The sequence below is a fragment of the Pollicipes pollicipes genome, unplaced genomic scaffold (assembly GCF_011947565.3).
Source record: "Pollicipes pollicipes isolate AB1234 unplaced genomic scaffold, Ppol_2.1 Scaffold_6138;HRSCAF=7277_pilon_pilon_pilon, whole genome shotgun sequence".
In the NCBI taxonomy this organism is placed as follows: Eukaryota; Metazoa; Arthropoda; class Thecostraca; order Pollicipedomorpha; family Pollicipedidae; genus Pollicipes; species Pollicipes pollicipes.
In genome coordinates this window covers 11643570-11658550 of record NW_023596818.1, presented here as the reverse complement: position 1 = coordinate 11658550, position 14981 = coordinate 11643570, and the positions used below count along the sequence as shown (strand labels likewise).

Here is a 14981-nt window from a genome sequence, read left to right as displayed (position 1 = left end):
GCCCCTACAGGATGAAGTGTGTGGAGCTGACCATCAGCGAACTGGAGGAGGCCGGCACGATGGTGTCTGAGCTGGAGGTGAAGCTTGCCGACTACCGGCGGCTGCCTGACGACAAGGACGGCCTGCGCTCCGCCCACCTCAGCCTCGTCGACATGCAGAACAGCCTGCAGAAGCACCAGGTGAGCGGCGCTCGGAGGCGGCGCGCGGGGCGGGTAGGAGGAGAAGGAGGAGGAGAAGGAGAAGGAGGAGTAGGAGAGGTCATCACGCTCGGCCTGCGTAGCGGGGTGGTCGCGGCAGTCTGGCGCTGGTGCCGGCACTGTCTGCTGAGGCTGGGATTCGACAACGCTCCTCCGCTCGGTGTATGCAAGGCTTCATCCATCACTACTGTTATTTTCGTGAATCGCATTTCGTGGGCACTCGTGGAACCCGATGTGTGCGTTGTGACCCTTGCCTCCCTTTCTCTCCTATAGACTGAGGCGCGCAACCAATATTCAGCGCAATGATCAGTGACGTGATTTGTCGTAGTCGTTTACGCGCTGTCCTCTCGTGCCGCTGTTGGTGACGAAATCAGTCCAGTGCGCAGCGTGCTAGACGTCAGCCCTGGTTTCACGGTCTCCAGTCCCATCCGTCAATGACCACGTTAATCATGTGGCTTCCCTTCATCGTCGGTGAGCGCAGCCCGCTCCCCACCCCTCTCACTCCCCGCTCACCCCTCTCTCCGCCCTCTCCCACCGTGCACCGCGTCACTCCGCGCTCTGCCCTGCAGACGGTGATTGAGCGGCTGAACATGGACGTGAGCAAGACGCGCCAGGCGACCGAGCGCACGCGGCCGCGCCAGCGCAACCACGCCGACGTCGAGAAGCTGGAGGACGACGTGGGCAAGCTGACCCGCCGCTGGACCAACTGCTGCGAGGCTGTGGTGGACAGGTGCGGCCGCTGGTGGTGCGGCGGCGGCGCCTGCCGTCGACTGCGGCCGGCCAGGCGCCGGCTCGGCGGATGTGTTTATGCGTTTGTGTGTACAGGACTGAGGGAGGATGGCTGGTGTTGGCTGAGGACGACGTGGTGTTATCCGAAGTGGGATCTGCGGAAGTTGGTTTTGTGTCGTGTGGCCGGAATGGGGAGCAAGCTTTACAATGCCACAGTAGACGATGCGTCATATTAAACAGCTGGAAATGCTGCCAGAGCTTTGTGCGAGTTGCTGGCCACGCCTCGGACTAACCGCTGACCTTCGGCTATTTTCTTGCACCTCGACTGACCGTTTGTGCAATCCGGAGCTCACTTCATGGATCGCAGTGTGCTCATGTATATTCTTGTTTGATTCTGTTGGAAACTTCATGCCGCCTGTCCACGTCCGCTCGTATGCATCTGACGGCGTGGCCGGGCCGGGTCGGTGCTCTGACTGACGGCCAGCGGCCGCGTGCCGGCAGGCTGCGCGCCGTGGACCAGGCGGCCGACCTGCTCAGCCAGTACGAGCAGCAGGAGATGATGGAGCGCCAGTGGGCGTCGCAGAAGGAGTCGGAGGCCCGGCAGCGCGAGCTGGAGCTCGAGCGGGCCCGGGTGAGTACGGCGCCGGTCGCCGGTGCGCGTCGCGTCTCTCGCGGGGGGATTGTACAGCCCGAGCTAGGTCAGCTAGGAGGGCAGCCGGCGGGTCGGCCCGCGCGCCGGGCTCCGGTGGTGGGTCTTGGGCTCGGCGTCGGGCACGGCTCGCCGGCAGAGGCCCGCGGTAGGAGTGCCGCTGCGTGGTGGCGTGCATGCGAAGCGTTGATGTGCTGCTTGTCCGAAAGGTGGCAGTGCTGTGGTGTGTGTGTTATGACCGTGTTGACCTTATTGCAGCTGTTGTACGACGAGGTTGTCGCTCGTCGGCCTTACATTGAGCGCGCCAACCGGCTGGGTGGCCGCTTTGTAATGCTGGCCCAGGTACGATGATCTCGACCTTCCACAGTGCGACGTATTGTTTTTAAATAAAAACGGTTCACTTCAATGCTGACTGTGGCTGGTTTGTAGTCCAGCGCTCTTCGACTTGCATGGCGTGGTTTTACGTTTGCTTCTCACGGCATGTGTGTGCGTTCCGTAGCCGAGTCTAGTGTGTACAAAGTTAGCTAGTTTGGCTGTGTGTGGCATGCGCTTCGTTCTTTCTGCTTTCGGGAGTCTGGCGACATTGCATCAGCTGAACTAACCACCCAGCGTTCCCCGTGACATAAACTAGCCAGCATCCTCACTCGCACATGACCTGCCCATCTCACCCCTCGTGTGTCCCCGACGTCCCGGGTGTGCTCATCGCTATACGCCATCGGACGCTCACTAACACGGGGTACACGCACAGGAGCGCTCTGGGACACCCGACCCCCGCCCGGCCTGACTTGCGCCTCCTGCCCTGGCATGTCCTGCCCTCCACTCCCACTCTGCGCTGCCCCGGCATGTTGTGCCCTGCCCCGCCCTGCCCTGCCATATCCTGCCCTGCCCTGCCCTGCCACACCCTGCCCTGCCCTGCCCTGCCCTGCCATGCCATGCCCTGCCCTGCCCTGTTTTGCCCTGCTCTCCTGCCCTCCCCCTCCTCCCTGCTCTGCCCTGCCATGCCCTGCCCTGCTCTGCCCTGCCCTGCCCTGCCCTGCCCTGCCCTCCCCTGCCATGTCGCCGGGCTCCGTCTCCTCTCTGTCGCTTGGTTTCCTGCACGCCGCGCCGCCCACTAACGCTCCACTAACCAGCGCGCGCCGCCCGCTCAGCTGTACGAGCGCAGGGCGGCCCTCTTCGGCGGCGTCGGCAACGGTGGCGTGTGGCGCTGCGCCGGCCGCGTGGTGGACAGCCTGGACGCGCTGAACGTGCAGTACCAGACGCTGGCAGACACGCTGTTCACCATCGTGCGGCTGAGGAGCAGCGAACGCGGCGCACAGGTAGGTCCCGACAGGGGGCGTGGCAGTCGGCGGGGAAGGAGCGAGTCAGGTGGACCCGACGGCGGGGGTGAGGGGGCGTCTCACGAGGGAGCGCTTAGAGAGCGTACTGAGTATGGGTGGGCGGCGGGGATAATCGAACTGGCGTCGAGGTTGATCTCCAGATAAGATACCCCCGCAAGGCACTGACGAAGGGCGCCCAGCACCACGGCTGCTGCTAATGCCATTGCCCGACGACGAACCAGGATTGGCCGCCGGAGATTAGTGCGCTGGCGACACTGGGGGCGAGTCAGAATCACACTGCAGACGCTGCAGACAGTATCGAACCCCTGATAGCGGTTATGGTGGGGTCATATTGATGGTAGGCTTACTTGCTCAGGGCGGCGTATCGGCCGGGTTGAGATCGGGGTCTAGCGGGACAGATCCGGGCAGGTGATTCCCGCCAGGACCAGGGACATCAGTGAATGAATCGTATTTAGTAGCGTCGTTCATTTGTGATCAGTCACAAAGTACCCGCGAAATTTGTTTAAACGGCTGCCGTTGTTTCATGTCATCCGCAGATACACTCGACGGGATTGGGGCACAGACATTTTTATTTGTTGTTTGTTTTATTTGCCCTGTTTGATTTACCAACAACAATGCGAGTTTTTCTTGTTCGATCCTCGCTATCATCCTCCATTGACACTGCTTGCAGATTGTCGAATGATTAAAAAACGCAAAAGCACACTCGTCTATCTCTTGAAGTTTACAATCAACAACTCATACCCCAAAACCCATTTGAGCACCTTATCTTTTGTGTCTAAGCATCCCACTTTAGGATGTCACTTGCGTTGTACTTGACCATGTCGCCCCGTGTTTTTGCCATCGCTCTTGAGTGGCCAGGGACTGGTACGGAATGGTTGTTGACTCGCCCTCACCGAAAGCGTACTGTAAGAAGCCGCCGCGTGATCTTATCGGCTGCGCTGTAACGGGTTTGGCGGTCCGGGGTGTTGTTCAATGAGGAGTCTGCGGGTTTACATGGCACTCCACTCCCACCCTGCCGCCGGGTCCACCTGCACCGCTGAGAGGAGGGGGGCGGGGGCTGGAGTGGGTGGGTGAATGGGAGTAGTTGGATGTCGCAGCATGCCGAGTCTGTGTTTGGTTGTGTTCCGTCGTGGTCACCAGCAGCCGACGCTGAAGGGGATGACGTGTCGCCGTGTGTGCTGTTGTGCGTCCCGCCCGTCCACCCGTCCGAACGCGGCCTGGCCTCAGCGGCCGGCGCCTTCTGGAGCGTGATCTCACTCGTCACCACCCTACAGTCTCCTTCACACGCACCCGGCCGGTCTTAGGGAGATCTGGCGAGCGCGCGCACGCCGGCGTTGGGGTCGCCTTTGCGCTGGGTGCTCGGTATCGGCAGAGTTGGCTGGCGTCTCTTCAGTTTTCATTGGGTTCCCGACGCAACTCTACGGTTGCGCTTAAGCATTGAGTCCCTCGATGCGACGCTCGCGGGACGGGCCGTCAACAGGAAACCACGGGCGTCCGTGCCCGCGGTCCGTCCCCAGCCGACCGCGGCGCCCGCTGGCCACGCGCTCGTCCCCAGCCGGCCAGGAAGCGAGGCCGGCGCGTGGGCGGCGCGTGGGCGCCCGGCAGAGAGCAGCCGCGCGATGAGCGCCGGCGCGTGCCACAAGGCCGGCGCCCCTATAAGGCCGGCTGCTTCGAACCGTACGATGGATGGTCCGCGACGGACGGCGGAGGCGGCGGGGGTGGTGGCGTAGCGGCAGGTCCGTATGCAGGTGGAGCGCGCCGTCGCCCTCCGCGCGGCTACCGGCTGATGCAAGTGGCGGCACTGACCGGTCCGGGCGGCGTCTGCCGGCTCGCCGTGCCATCGGGGGGCCGGGTCGAGGACAGAGCGGCGCGGAGGGATCGCCCCGGGCGTCCACCGCGACACCGCCCACCGCCCGGCCGCCGCCACCGCTCATGTTAAAGTCAGATGCATTTTTTCGCCGTTGTTTGGCCGCCGGCCTAGCCTTGGAAACCCGTTTGCGCTGCAGAGCGCGGTTTAATGGCCTCGTTTTGCGGTGCCGCGGGTGTGGGGCCGGCCGCCATCGGCGGCGGCCCTCCTGACGCGTGCGGGGCACGTAGCCGTCGTGTTTGTCGGACGCCCCAACCCGTAACGGTGACACCTGTTGTCCGCGCGCCGCGCCGCTGCCATCGCTCAAACACTCGGCGGCCGCACAGTGGCCTAAGAGGTGCCGCGCACCCCGCGCCGCCCGCTTATGTAGCGAATCCAATTTGGAGGCATTCGTATGCAAAGGCAGGTCTGGCTTCCTCGCGGCGGCGCAGGGGCTGGTGAGAAATGGACGCCGGGCGGCGCGCGGAAGGCGGCCGGCCGGGCGGAGCGAACTGAGTCGCCGCCTTTCCTGGACGCTTATCGCTGGCGCGCCCGGACAGATCGGGCTGAAACAGACGGGAAACGGCTCCGGAGGCCGGGCGGGAGGCAGTGGGGCGGCGATACCATCGGGCGCGCCGCGCGGGCGTGGGGCACGGCGGCGCGCCGCCCACTCTGCGCGCGCCGATGAAGCCGTCGCCCGGCGGAGGCGCCGCGAGCCGGCCCGGCCCGGCCCGGCCGCCGCCCATCAGCATGCATTGCCCCGGCGGCCGTGTTGCGTCCCGCGCCGCGGCGGATTGATAGCGCGCCGGGGCGCCTGATCGGACCGGGCGTTGATAGTCGAGCGGCCTGTAAACACGAGCGCAGGGGCGGCGGCGGCGAGCGCGCCCGAGCGCGGCGCCGCCGCCGCACGCGCCGTCTCGGGTCGCCGCCGCCCGTGAGCGCGCCTCGAGCGGCGCCGCCAGTGCCGGCGGCGAGCGCAGGCGCGACAGGCGACGCGCGGCCGCGCCCCCGGGCCGCCAGCTGAGCGGCCTCGTCGGCGTCGACGCCGAGCCGGTCGCCGGGCGACGGGACGGCAGTGCGCCGTCGTCGGCGAGGGAGACGGCGCACGGCGCGCGAGAGCCAGCGGTGACCATGTGGGCGGGCGGGCCAGAGCCGGCGTCGCCGGCGCGCCCGCTGCTCCGCCGCCTCCTCTCCATCCAGCTGCTCGAGGCAAGTGCTTCCGGACCGGTGACGTCACGGGCGGCGCCCGAGGCTGCGCCGGTCGATCGGCGGGGGTCACGGTCGGCCGGGGGTCACCGACGGCCGGCTCGCGGCGGCCGGGGCGCGCCGCCGGCGGCCGGGCACCGCCGACCTGCCGTCGGGCCGCCGGTGCGCTCCCGGGCGCCCACGTGCGGCGCCGGCCGGCCGGGTGACGTCACACGTGCCGAGGTGGCGAGAGCGGGTGACGTCACCGGCCTGACGCCGACCGGTCGCGGCGGCATGGCCTCGCCTGGAGCCGGCCCGGGGCTTGGGGAGGTGGTGGCTGACCGGGTCGGGCCGGTCGGAGAGGCGCCTGTCGGTGGCCGATAGCCCGCTCAACACGGTCGATAGCGCCGAGGGAAGCGCGCGGGCGGAAACGGTGTTAACTGATCTGTCCCTTTAAACGCGGCCATAAGGCGTGATCACAATCGATCGTCGCCGGGAGATAAAAGCCTCTGTTTTTAGTCGCCCCTTGCATGCTTAGCGCGGATGGTCTGCTGGCACGCAGTAGCTGGTGCACGAAACACCAGCCCACTGACCGTGCCCGGTCTCCCCGAATAGCGACGGCCGAACCCGGCCGTTCAGCGATGGTCTGACTGCCGCGCATGACCGGCCGCGAGTGACGAGGGTGCGACCGCTGCCTCGCCGCTCGCCGCCGCCACAATGGCCGCCTGTTGATATAAATATACTTATGGCGCGGCGCGCGGCGCCGGCTGGCAGCAGCCGGGCCGCCTGACCTCCGCACGTGACTCCGGCTCCGTCGCGCTCCGGCCGGCGGCGGCGGTCGCGGCGGCGCTCCATCGCGGAGGAGCCGGCGATGCGGCGGAGGCGGGCGGCGACGGTGACGGGTGGGGATCGCGCCGCCGTCTGGCGCGGCCGGCCGGCGGAAATGTCGCCGCCGTCGCGCCCGCGCCGGCCGGGCGTTCGTCACTGTCGACGCCGCGCGGCGTCGGCCGGCGGCGGTTTTTGTCCGCTCCAGATGCTGCTCGCTGAGGGCGGGGCCGGGCGCCGGCGGTCACGTCCGTCGTCGCCCGAGCAGCGTCGCCGACGGGCCGGTAGGCCAGCTGTCGACGGCGCTCGGCTGCGCTGGACTCGGAGCTCGGAGCCGCGGGTCAGAGGCGGACTCAGTCGCGCCAGCTTGGGAGGCAGCCATATCGGCTGCACTGGACCCGGAGCTCGGAGCCGCGGGTCAGAGGCGGACTCGGTCACGCCAGCTTGGGAGGCAGCCATATGTGTTTGCTGACGCCCTCACTTCACTGCAAATGACGCCAGCAGAGGTTGTTCCTGACAATTCACCCGACGTTCTTGACGCCATCACGCAGTCAGAAAGCATGAGCGAGCCGGTCTCCCTTGCCTCGCCGCGGACCGAGGGTAAGCTGCAGACCCTGGCTGGTGGCGGCCAGCGGTGGTGCCGCCGACGTCTCTGGGCGATCGCAGCGCCTCGCCCCCGCCCGGAGCCCCGCTCCTGACCCCGGCCGGGCGTCGCCTCGCGCCCGGCCGTGTTTACCGCCGCCGCTTGGAGACGGAGGGCAGCGGTGAGCGGCAGCTGCTCAGTTGCAGTCGGCTGGCGTCGGTGTTCAGATTAGCGCGTTGGCGTGTTGAAACGACGCTGGCGGTCGTTTCGGGGTCATATGCCAACAGACGGTGCTGTGAGGCTTCCAGCGCGTTCAACTGATGGTGGGAGGGAGCGGGGCGCATCATTATTTTTGTGAAGGGGAGCCAGGTGATCACGCATAACGCTGATTTTAACTTTCTGTCGTCAGTTCATCCTCACAGATTGCTTTTTGCCGATTTCGACTTTGTTCCTGAGATATTTCGGCCCAAACGGATCTCATGTTTTTTTTTGTTGCTTTCTTAAATGAACTTTTTGGTTGTTTGAGTGAAACATGAGTGTCTAAGGGGGGGGGGGGGGGGCATCCCCGCCTCCTTGGCTGCGCCTCGGAGAGCGACGACGCGGCCAGGCCAAGTGGGTGGCAGTTCTGGCGCAGGCGGCGCGACACGATGGCGTCATGCGGCTGTCTCGGCTGCTCTATCTCGGGACCGTCCGACATGCGAAACACATGGTAGATGGCGCGTCGGCGCCTCGTCCCATTCATTCCAGCGGCCTTGTTTATGCACAGCCAAATGTCAGCAACAGTCAACCCGGGCTCGTCTTGTGATTGGCTGTTGATTTACGGCACTGCCGCATTGTCGTAAATCAGGCGGACGGCTTGCAGACGCGTCGTAACAACGCCGCAAAAACAGCGGAAACCGATGGGTCGAGGTCCGACTCCAGCTGGCTCTGGCCTGACGACGACCGGAGCTCGGGCAGCACGGCTGCCGCCGTAGTTCACCCCGAATGACCACCCGACCCGGCCCGCGGTGATATTTCATCGTCATCCCGCCGTCACCAGCGGGGTCTGTGCGACCCAGGCCGGCGGCTCGATCCTCGGCTGTCGCGAGCTCGCCGCATGTCCAGGTCGGCAGGGTCACGACGCTCGCTGGGCTACCACCGGCGGGGCAGTGCTGTCCGCCGGGCTCGCCGGGGCCTCACAGCAGGCGGCTGGTACGGAGGGCAGGACGGTGGGGCTGGGTGGTCAGGTGGGGCGCGGGTTATTTATTGAGGCGGGCGACTGCATCGCTCATTAGGGCCGTAACCTGTCACAGCCGGCTGACGCGATAGGCGATAGGCTCTGTGAGATACGCAGCACAGGCTTGCACCGTTACGCTGTTTGTATAATGCTCGCGCCTTAGCTGGGGCATGTAGATAAAAAGGGTGCGGACGTCATTAAAAGTTTCAAGTGTCAGATAACCCTTCGCCACCAGGAAGACAATGGCGAAGGCCCTGATCAATGAATGAAAAGGAAATTCCGCGACGCTGAATGACATGCACATATTAATGAACAGAATCACTGTGGCGGTGGGGCCGCTCTCTAAGTCAGACGCAGACCGACCTCCCCTGACCCGCCGGCGCGGCTCGGTTTGATCCCGACCTAGTGCGCGCCCCTTTGATTGGCGGCCGCTTGGCTTCACGCGACCCCTGGCCGGGGTCGCCGGACCGGCGTGGGACCGCTGCGGGACCGCCGTCAGCACCTGCTGCGGCCGCCAGTGCCGCTCCACCTGCTGCGCGTGGGCGACGGCCGTCCGCTCCGCCCGGACAACCATCTATCACGTCATCGCCGCGCGCGGCGGCCACCGGCGGCGGCGCGCGCGCTGTGATTTATCCGACGCGCCGCGCGCCCACGCTGATCGCCGCCCCGGGCGGGTGCGCCGTGCCCTGCGGCGCCGGCGGCCGACGCCGGGTCAGCCGCGCGCCGGCCGGCCGGGCTGGAGTTGGGGCAGGTGCGTGCGTGGGGTGGTCGGGTCGGGCGTCCGCCGGTACGGGTGGCGCGAGAGACGGCCGGGAGTGGCGGGCGTGTGACGGAAGAGTGACGGCCGCGAGTGACGGACGCGTGGCCGATAGACACGTGACCGGGGCGGTGAGCCGGTGCGGACCGAGTGAGGGCCGTGACGGGGGCGGGGCTGCGATGACCTCCGAGCGCTCCGTGCAGATGCTCGACCTGACGGTCACCCTGCACGACCAGGTGTCGGTGCTGTGGCGTACCCAGCCGCCGCCGCCTGCAGGTACGGTCCCCCGCCCCGCGGTCCCGCTGCCACACGCTCATGCGCATTGTGGCCGGAACGTTCCAACAGGTGCGTGTTGCCTAATTCCCCCGCCGCTAACCGCCTCGGGAGCGGATAGTTACCCTGCTTGGAAGGACATCCTGCGAGATCCAGATCCCGCAGAAGGCGTCGGCGGTCCGGATCCGGGTCCCAGATTGTAGGATTACTCTGGAGGATTTAAGCATGCATCTCTCCAAGGGGGATAAAGACCGGCTGTACAGGAGGAAGCTCTGTTGATTAGGTGCGACGAACGCAGCGCGCTGTCACGTCGTTCGTGGGTGGGCCTTTCGTGAAGTTGTTTACACGTTAAATAGTTAACACACAGTTCAAATCTCGTGACTCTCATGTGTTATGCATGCGCGCGCGATAAAGATGCGCGTGGACAGTAATGACTTCGGACTCTCAGCTTTCCAGCAGGTGCACTTATCTCTTTGACAAACGCGGTGAAAGCTCAAATCAGCGTGGATGATTTTTTTGTTCCGTCACTGGGGCTAATCAAAGCGCCAAATGGCCGCCTCTGATGGTTATATCGTGCGGCGAGCTATCGTTACCATCGTTATCGTTCTCCTTCTCTCCACACAACGCCAGGGCAAAGACATATGCGCCTTGCAGCGGGCTTTGTTCCATGCATGACCGTGGTAATAGCTACCGTTTATCAGCCGGACGCTGGCGAGTGCTGCGCTTGTCCGAACCAATCTCGCTGGGCGTCATGCGACTCCCGGGGCCACTCCAGCGCGTTGTTGACCTGCCACTGGTCGGCGGCGGCGTGGGCGGACGAGCCAGTGCACGGCCCGTCTGCTGCACTGGCTGTTGACGTCGCGCCCTAGCCGATAAACAGAGGCGGAGGTGGCGTCGCTTCCGTGGGGCTCGGGTCGGACCGGGAGGGTCGGAGCTGCGCGGCCCTGGTCAGGCACGAGGCTGGTGGTCCAGTATGGTCCAGTTCTGGCGGTCCTTTGGTTCGGTCCTGGTGAGGGCTTTGGGACTCGTTATGGTCGGAGAAATTCAAGTCAAGTTCAGGCTAGTCAAGGAGCACGGCTCTTGTTTGGTTCAGATCTGACGCTGTGCACGACGAACTGCCACGTTGCGACCCACCCCTAGCCACAACCTGGACGTAGCCGCCTCCATGCCTGATCTGTTCGAACAGGCCCGCACCTCACCGGCTGCCGCCCTTTCCCCGTGCTGCGGTCACCTGCCGCGCCCGGTAGGAGGCCACGTGCCAAGTCGCGAGCCGACGGGGGGCTCAAGGGGGAGGGCTGAGGTCTGGCTGGCGATGTAAGGCCTGAACGCCTGAACGGAGGGGCACCGAGACGACTAGGGGCTCAAGAGGGAGAGCTGAGGTCTGGCTGGCGATGTAAGACCTGAGCAGAGGGGCACCGAGACGACGAGGGGCTCAAGCGGGAGGTGGCCGGCCTGGCCGGCGGTGTGGGATCCGAGCAGAGGGGCACCGAGCCGACGAGGGGCTTTAGGGAGAGGGATGAGGCCTGGCTGGCGATGTCGGGCCTGAGCAGAGGGGCACCGAGCCGACGAGGGGCTGTAGCGGGAGGGGGCCGGCCTGGTTGGTGATGTGGGGCCTGAGCAGAGGGGCACCGAGACGCGGGGGGGGGGGGGGGCGGCGGCCACAGATCCCCGGCCATGTGTGGAAGCCGGGAATGTCCGGACAGGACGACCATCGCAGCGGCAGACGTGTGCTGCATCGCCCCTACGAAAGGAGCCGCCAGTGGTGCGGGCAGTCCGCGCGTCTCGTGACAGCCGGCGATGCGGTGAGCAGCTGCACTGACGACGATGGCCAGTGAATCAGTCCGCACCACTTGCCAGTCGTCAGTGAGGACAGCTGTACATGACAGTCAATGAGCGCGGCTGGAAGTCGCGGCCGATCCATGCGGGGCGTGAGCGGAGGAGCGCCCGGAGGCGCTCCTGACGCTCGGTACAGCCGCGATGAGGTCTGTGGAATGCAGGCCACCTCTGGCTCCTTTCGGCAGTCGTTGTCTGTCCCTCCTGTCACAGTGTGTCTGGTTTGTCTTCCCGCCCGCTCGCGAGCGCCGGGCCATGCAGACGTACAGCGAATGTTTGTTCGGTTCGCCAGATTCGGAGACGCCGCCGTCGCCGGCTGGCAGCCCCAGTGACTTCATTGTTGTGACACGGACAGATTAGCGACCGGTGCGTGGTGTCGCCGCTCGCTACCGCCGTCACCCGGCGAAAGAGAACAGCGTTTTTGTCAAGGAGGCTGCCCCGCGGTTCATTCAGAAGCTCGGGCGGCGTGATAGACATACACTGCATGTTGACTGCGGCCTTTTGAAAGATGGACGGCGGCAACCGTGCAGAGAGTAGTGTGGTTTATCGATGGGCATAGCGTTGCCCTGGGCGGGCTCTCGATGTACTGCATTGTGTTCTGATGCCGTGTCATACGTCAGTGTAGGCCAGACCGGGACACGCTGAATGTCACGCATTTATTAGGCACTTATTCTCTGGGGAGCAGCAATGGTCCTTGGAGACGTGGACGGTACCTTTTGAATAAAGCATCCATATATCTAGAGTTCACCGCCTGCATTTAAAGCGTATTCAGCGACTCCTTGAATTTATCTCTCCAGGGATGACTCAGCCAACGTTTTGCACTGAGGGCAAGCCTTACATGTTGGCAGTACATTATCTTGCAAGAGTAGTGCCTGGGGTGATGCCACAGGAGCTCCCCTGGACGGCGGCAGGGGACACCGTACTGACCACTAGCCGTGCTCGCATCCTGATCACACCGCCCACCACCGGTCAGCGCCATCACCGTTACTCTCGTCACGCCCGCGGCACGCCCCGACGGCGCCCCGCCCCCGCTTCTCCCGGTCTGCGTGCCGCCCACGTCGGAGAGTCCTTTGGAGGCTGCCACGGCAGGAGTTGGCCGGGCGTCAGAGCCGGAGCGGCGTCGCGACGGCCCGGCGACGGCCGGCCTCGTAAAGCCGTCGCGGCCGTTGTCCGAGAGCGCTCGAGCGCTGGTTTACTGCGGCGACAGTGGGCGGCGGCGCCGGCGGGAGGGCGGAGGCGGGGGACCCGCGCCGCTCCGGCCAGGCCGCGCCGTGCGGCTGGGAGGCGCGGGTGCGCTGCCGCCGCCGCCGCCGCCGGCGCCCACGCGCACGGCCGCCCTGTCGTCGAGTCGGCGCCGGCCGCCGCCGCGGTGCGCCCGATGGAAATGCGAGCCGATCCACGCCGCGATACCATTGAGCCGGCCGGCAGCCGGGCGGCCGCCGCCTCCTGCAGGCGCCCCACGCCCACCAGCGCGGCCGCCGGTCGGACCGGTCCCCTGCACGGCTGGCCGCCCGCCGACGCCGACCGCATGGAGAGCGCCGGCCGGCCCGCTCGGGCCGCATGAGCCCGGGTGGGAGGGGGCCGGGCGAGGGCCGGCTCGGCGGCGGCCGGCGGCGGCCCGCCGCTGCGCTCGCCTGCCGCTGGTCGGACGCCTGACGCTGCAGGCTGGCCTGTGCGTCAGCATCCAGGGGTGTCCAGCGGAGAGCACCGCCCCTGTCTGCTGTCGCCTCAGGCTCCGGCTGTTGTGTAGGCTGGCAGACGTCGCCCCAGTTGCGGCCGCCGTCAGCCCGTCTGCGGAGGCGCACACGGCGGCCATTGTGTCTGAGGTCACCCGGCGCCATGAACCGCAGCACGTGCAATGGAGTCGGGCTGCCCCGCCCCTAATCCCCTTTTTGTCAGCCCCGCCCTCCTCCCCCCTCCCCCTCCCCCGCTCACTCGCGCTCAATCTGCCGGCGTCTTGTAGCGGGCGTGACCTCCTGACATGGCGGGCTGCTGAGCGAGGCGGCCCCGCGCGCCCCCGCGTGCCGGGAGGGCGCACGAACCGCAGGGATGAGCTCAGCGGACCACATGGTCCCGCGGCTGGCGCCATTTTTCTGGCGCGCCCACGGCAGCCGCTGGTGGAGCGCGATTGTTCGCACGCGGCGGGGCAGGAGAGCGTATGTTTTTGTTACGCGTCCGGCGCATTGTGGCGAAGCGCAGTCGAGTCCTCGTCGTCAATGGTGCTCTAACCAAGCGTCGGTTAAGTTACGCGGTTCAGGGACCGCCCGTGGGGAGCCGGTGTTAACATGTCCTGCAGGCTTGGCAACGTCCTCTCCAAACATGGCGTATGGTCCTATTGTGACCGGTGTGATAAAAACATGGCCACACGAAGCGTTCAGTATATCAAGCTTAAGTACTCTGGCCATCTGTGTGTAGCATACAATTCATAGGAAGCTTTAAACGTCAAAGATTCATGTCAGGCATCTGCATTCGTCAAGCATCTGCATTCATGCAACATGCGAAGTGGATCAGACCATCTGCTCCCCGATCTTGTCCTCTCCTGTCTCATGCCCCGCCTGCCGTTCCAGACGAGACGGCTGTCGCCATCGCCTGTCCCAAACGCGACATCTCTGACCTCCCTTTCCCGGTGCCCTCTCCGTCCGGCCCGCGTCCGTCCCGTGACCTCTGTCGACCCGTCCCCCCTCCCCCGCGGTGAGCGGCGCCGCCCGGTCGGCCCTGTTCCCGTATGCAGAGCAGGTGGCGCTCCGGACCGGAGCGTGACCGGCCGGCCTGCACGGACGCGCCCGATGGACGCTCCGGCGGCGTCTGGGCCGGGTCGGCACTGCCGGGTCGGGCCCGGCCGGCTGCTGTGACCGGCCGGCCTGCACGGACGCGCTCGGTGGACACTCCGGCGGCGTCTGGGCCGGGTCGGGCTCGGCCGGCTGCCGTGACCGGCCGGCCTGAACGGACGCGCCCGGTGGACGCTCCGGCGGCGTCTGGGCCGGGTCGGCACGGCCGGGTCGGGCTCGGCCGGGTGCTGTGACCGGCCGGCCTGAACGGACGCGCCCGGTGGACGCCCCGGCGGCGTCTGGGCCGGGTCGGCACGGCCGGGTCGGGCTCGGCTGGCTGCTGTGACCGGCCGGCCTGCACGGACGCGCTCGGTGGACGCTCCGGCGGCGTCTGGGCCGGGTCGGCACGGCCGGGTCGCGCTCGGCCGGCTGCTGTGGCGTCCGCCCGCTGCGAGCTGCTGCGTTCGTGCACGGACGGACGGGAGCGGGTAGGAAGGGCCACAAGGGGCGCACGTCCTCCGGCTGGAGCTAATTTACTCTCATTTTCGTGATAGACTGGTGTCATGCCTCCTTTTATAACGCTTGTACTCCTCCGTGAGGAAGTTCTGCGTATTTTCTGGGGACTCGGTATCCAATCCCTTTTTAAATGTGCTTGGAAAAAAATTGGGACCTCTCCCGTATTCATACCATTACAACAATGCTTGGTCGGGCTTGGAACAAAATATTGAAACCAGAATGACCCGACATTACTACGAGACCTGAACCTGAACCCGCGCTGTACAG

At 66.0% G+C, this 14981-nt stretch overlaps 1 protein-coding gene across 1 annotated transcript in view; it reads left to right on the top strand.

Moving 5' to 3' along the window:
- The window catches only part of LOC119105729 (dystonin-like), a gene marked incomplete at its 5' end in the record, with an annotated part of 124916 nt that overhangs the window by 31151 nt on the left and 78784 nt on the right, over positions 1-14981 (top strand). Inside the window, 3 exon segments of the mRNA XM_037229215.1 lie at positions 11-179; positions 767-927; positions 1428-1557. Coding sequence (XP_037085110.1) covers positions 11-179; positions 767-927; positions 1428-1557 — 460 coding nt within the window.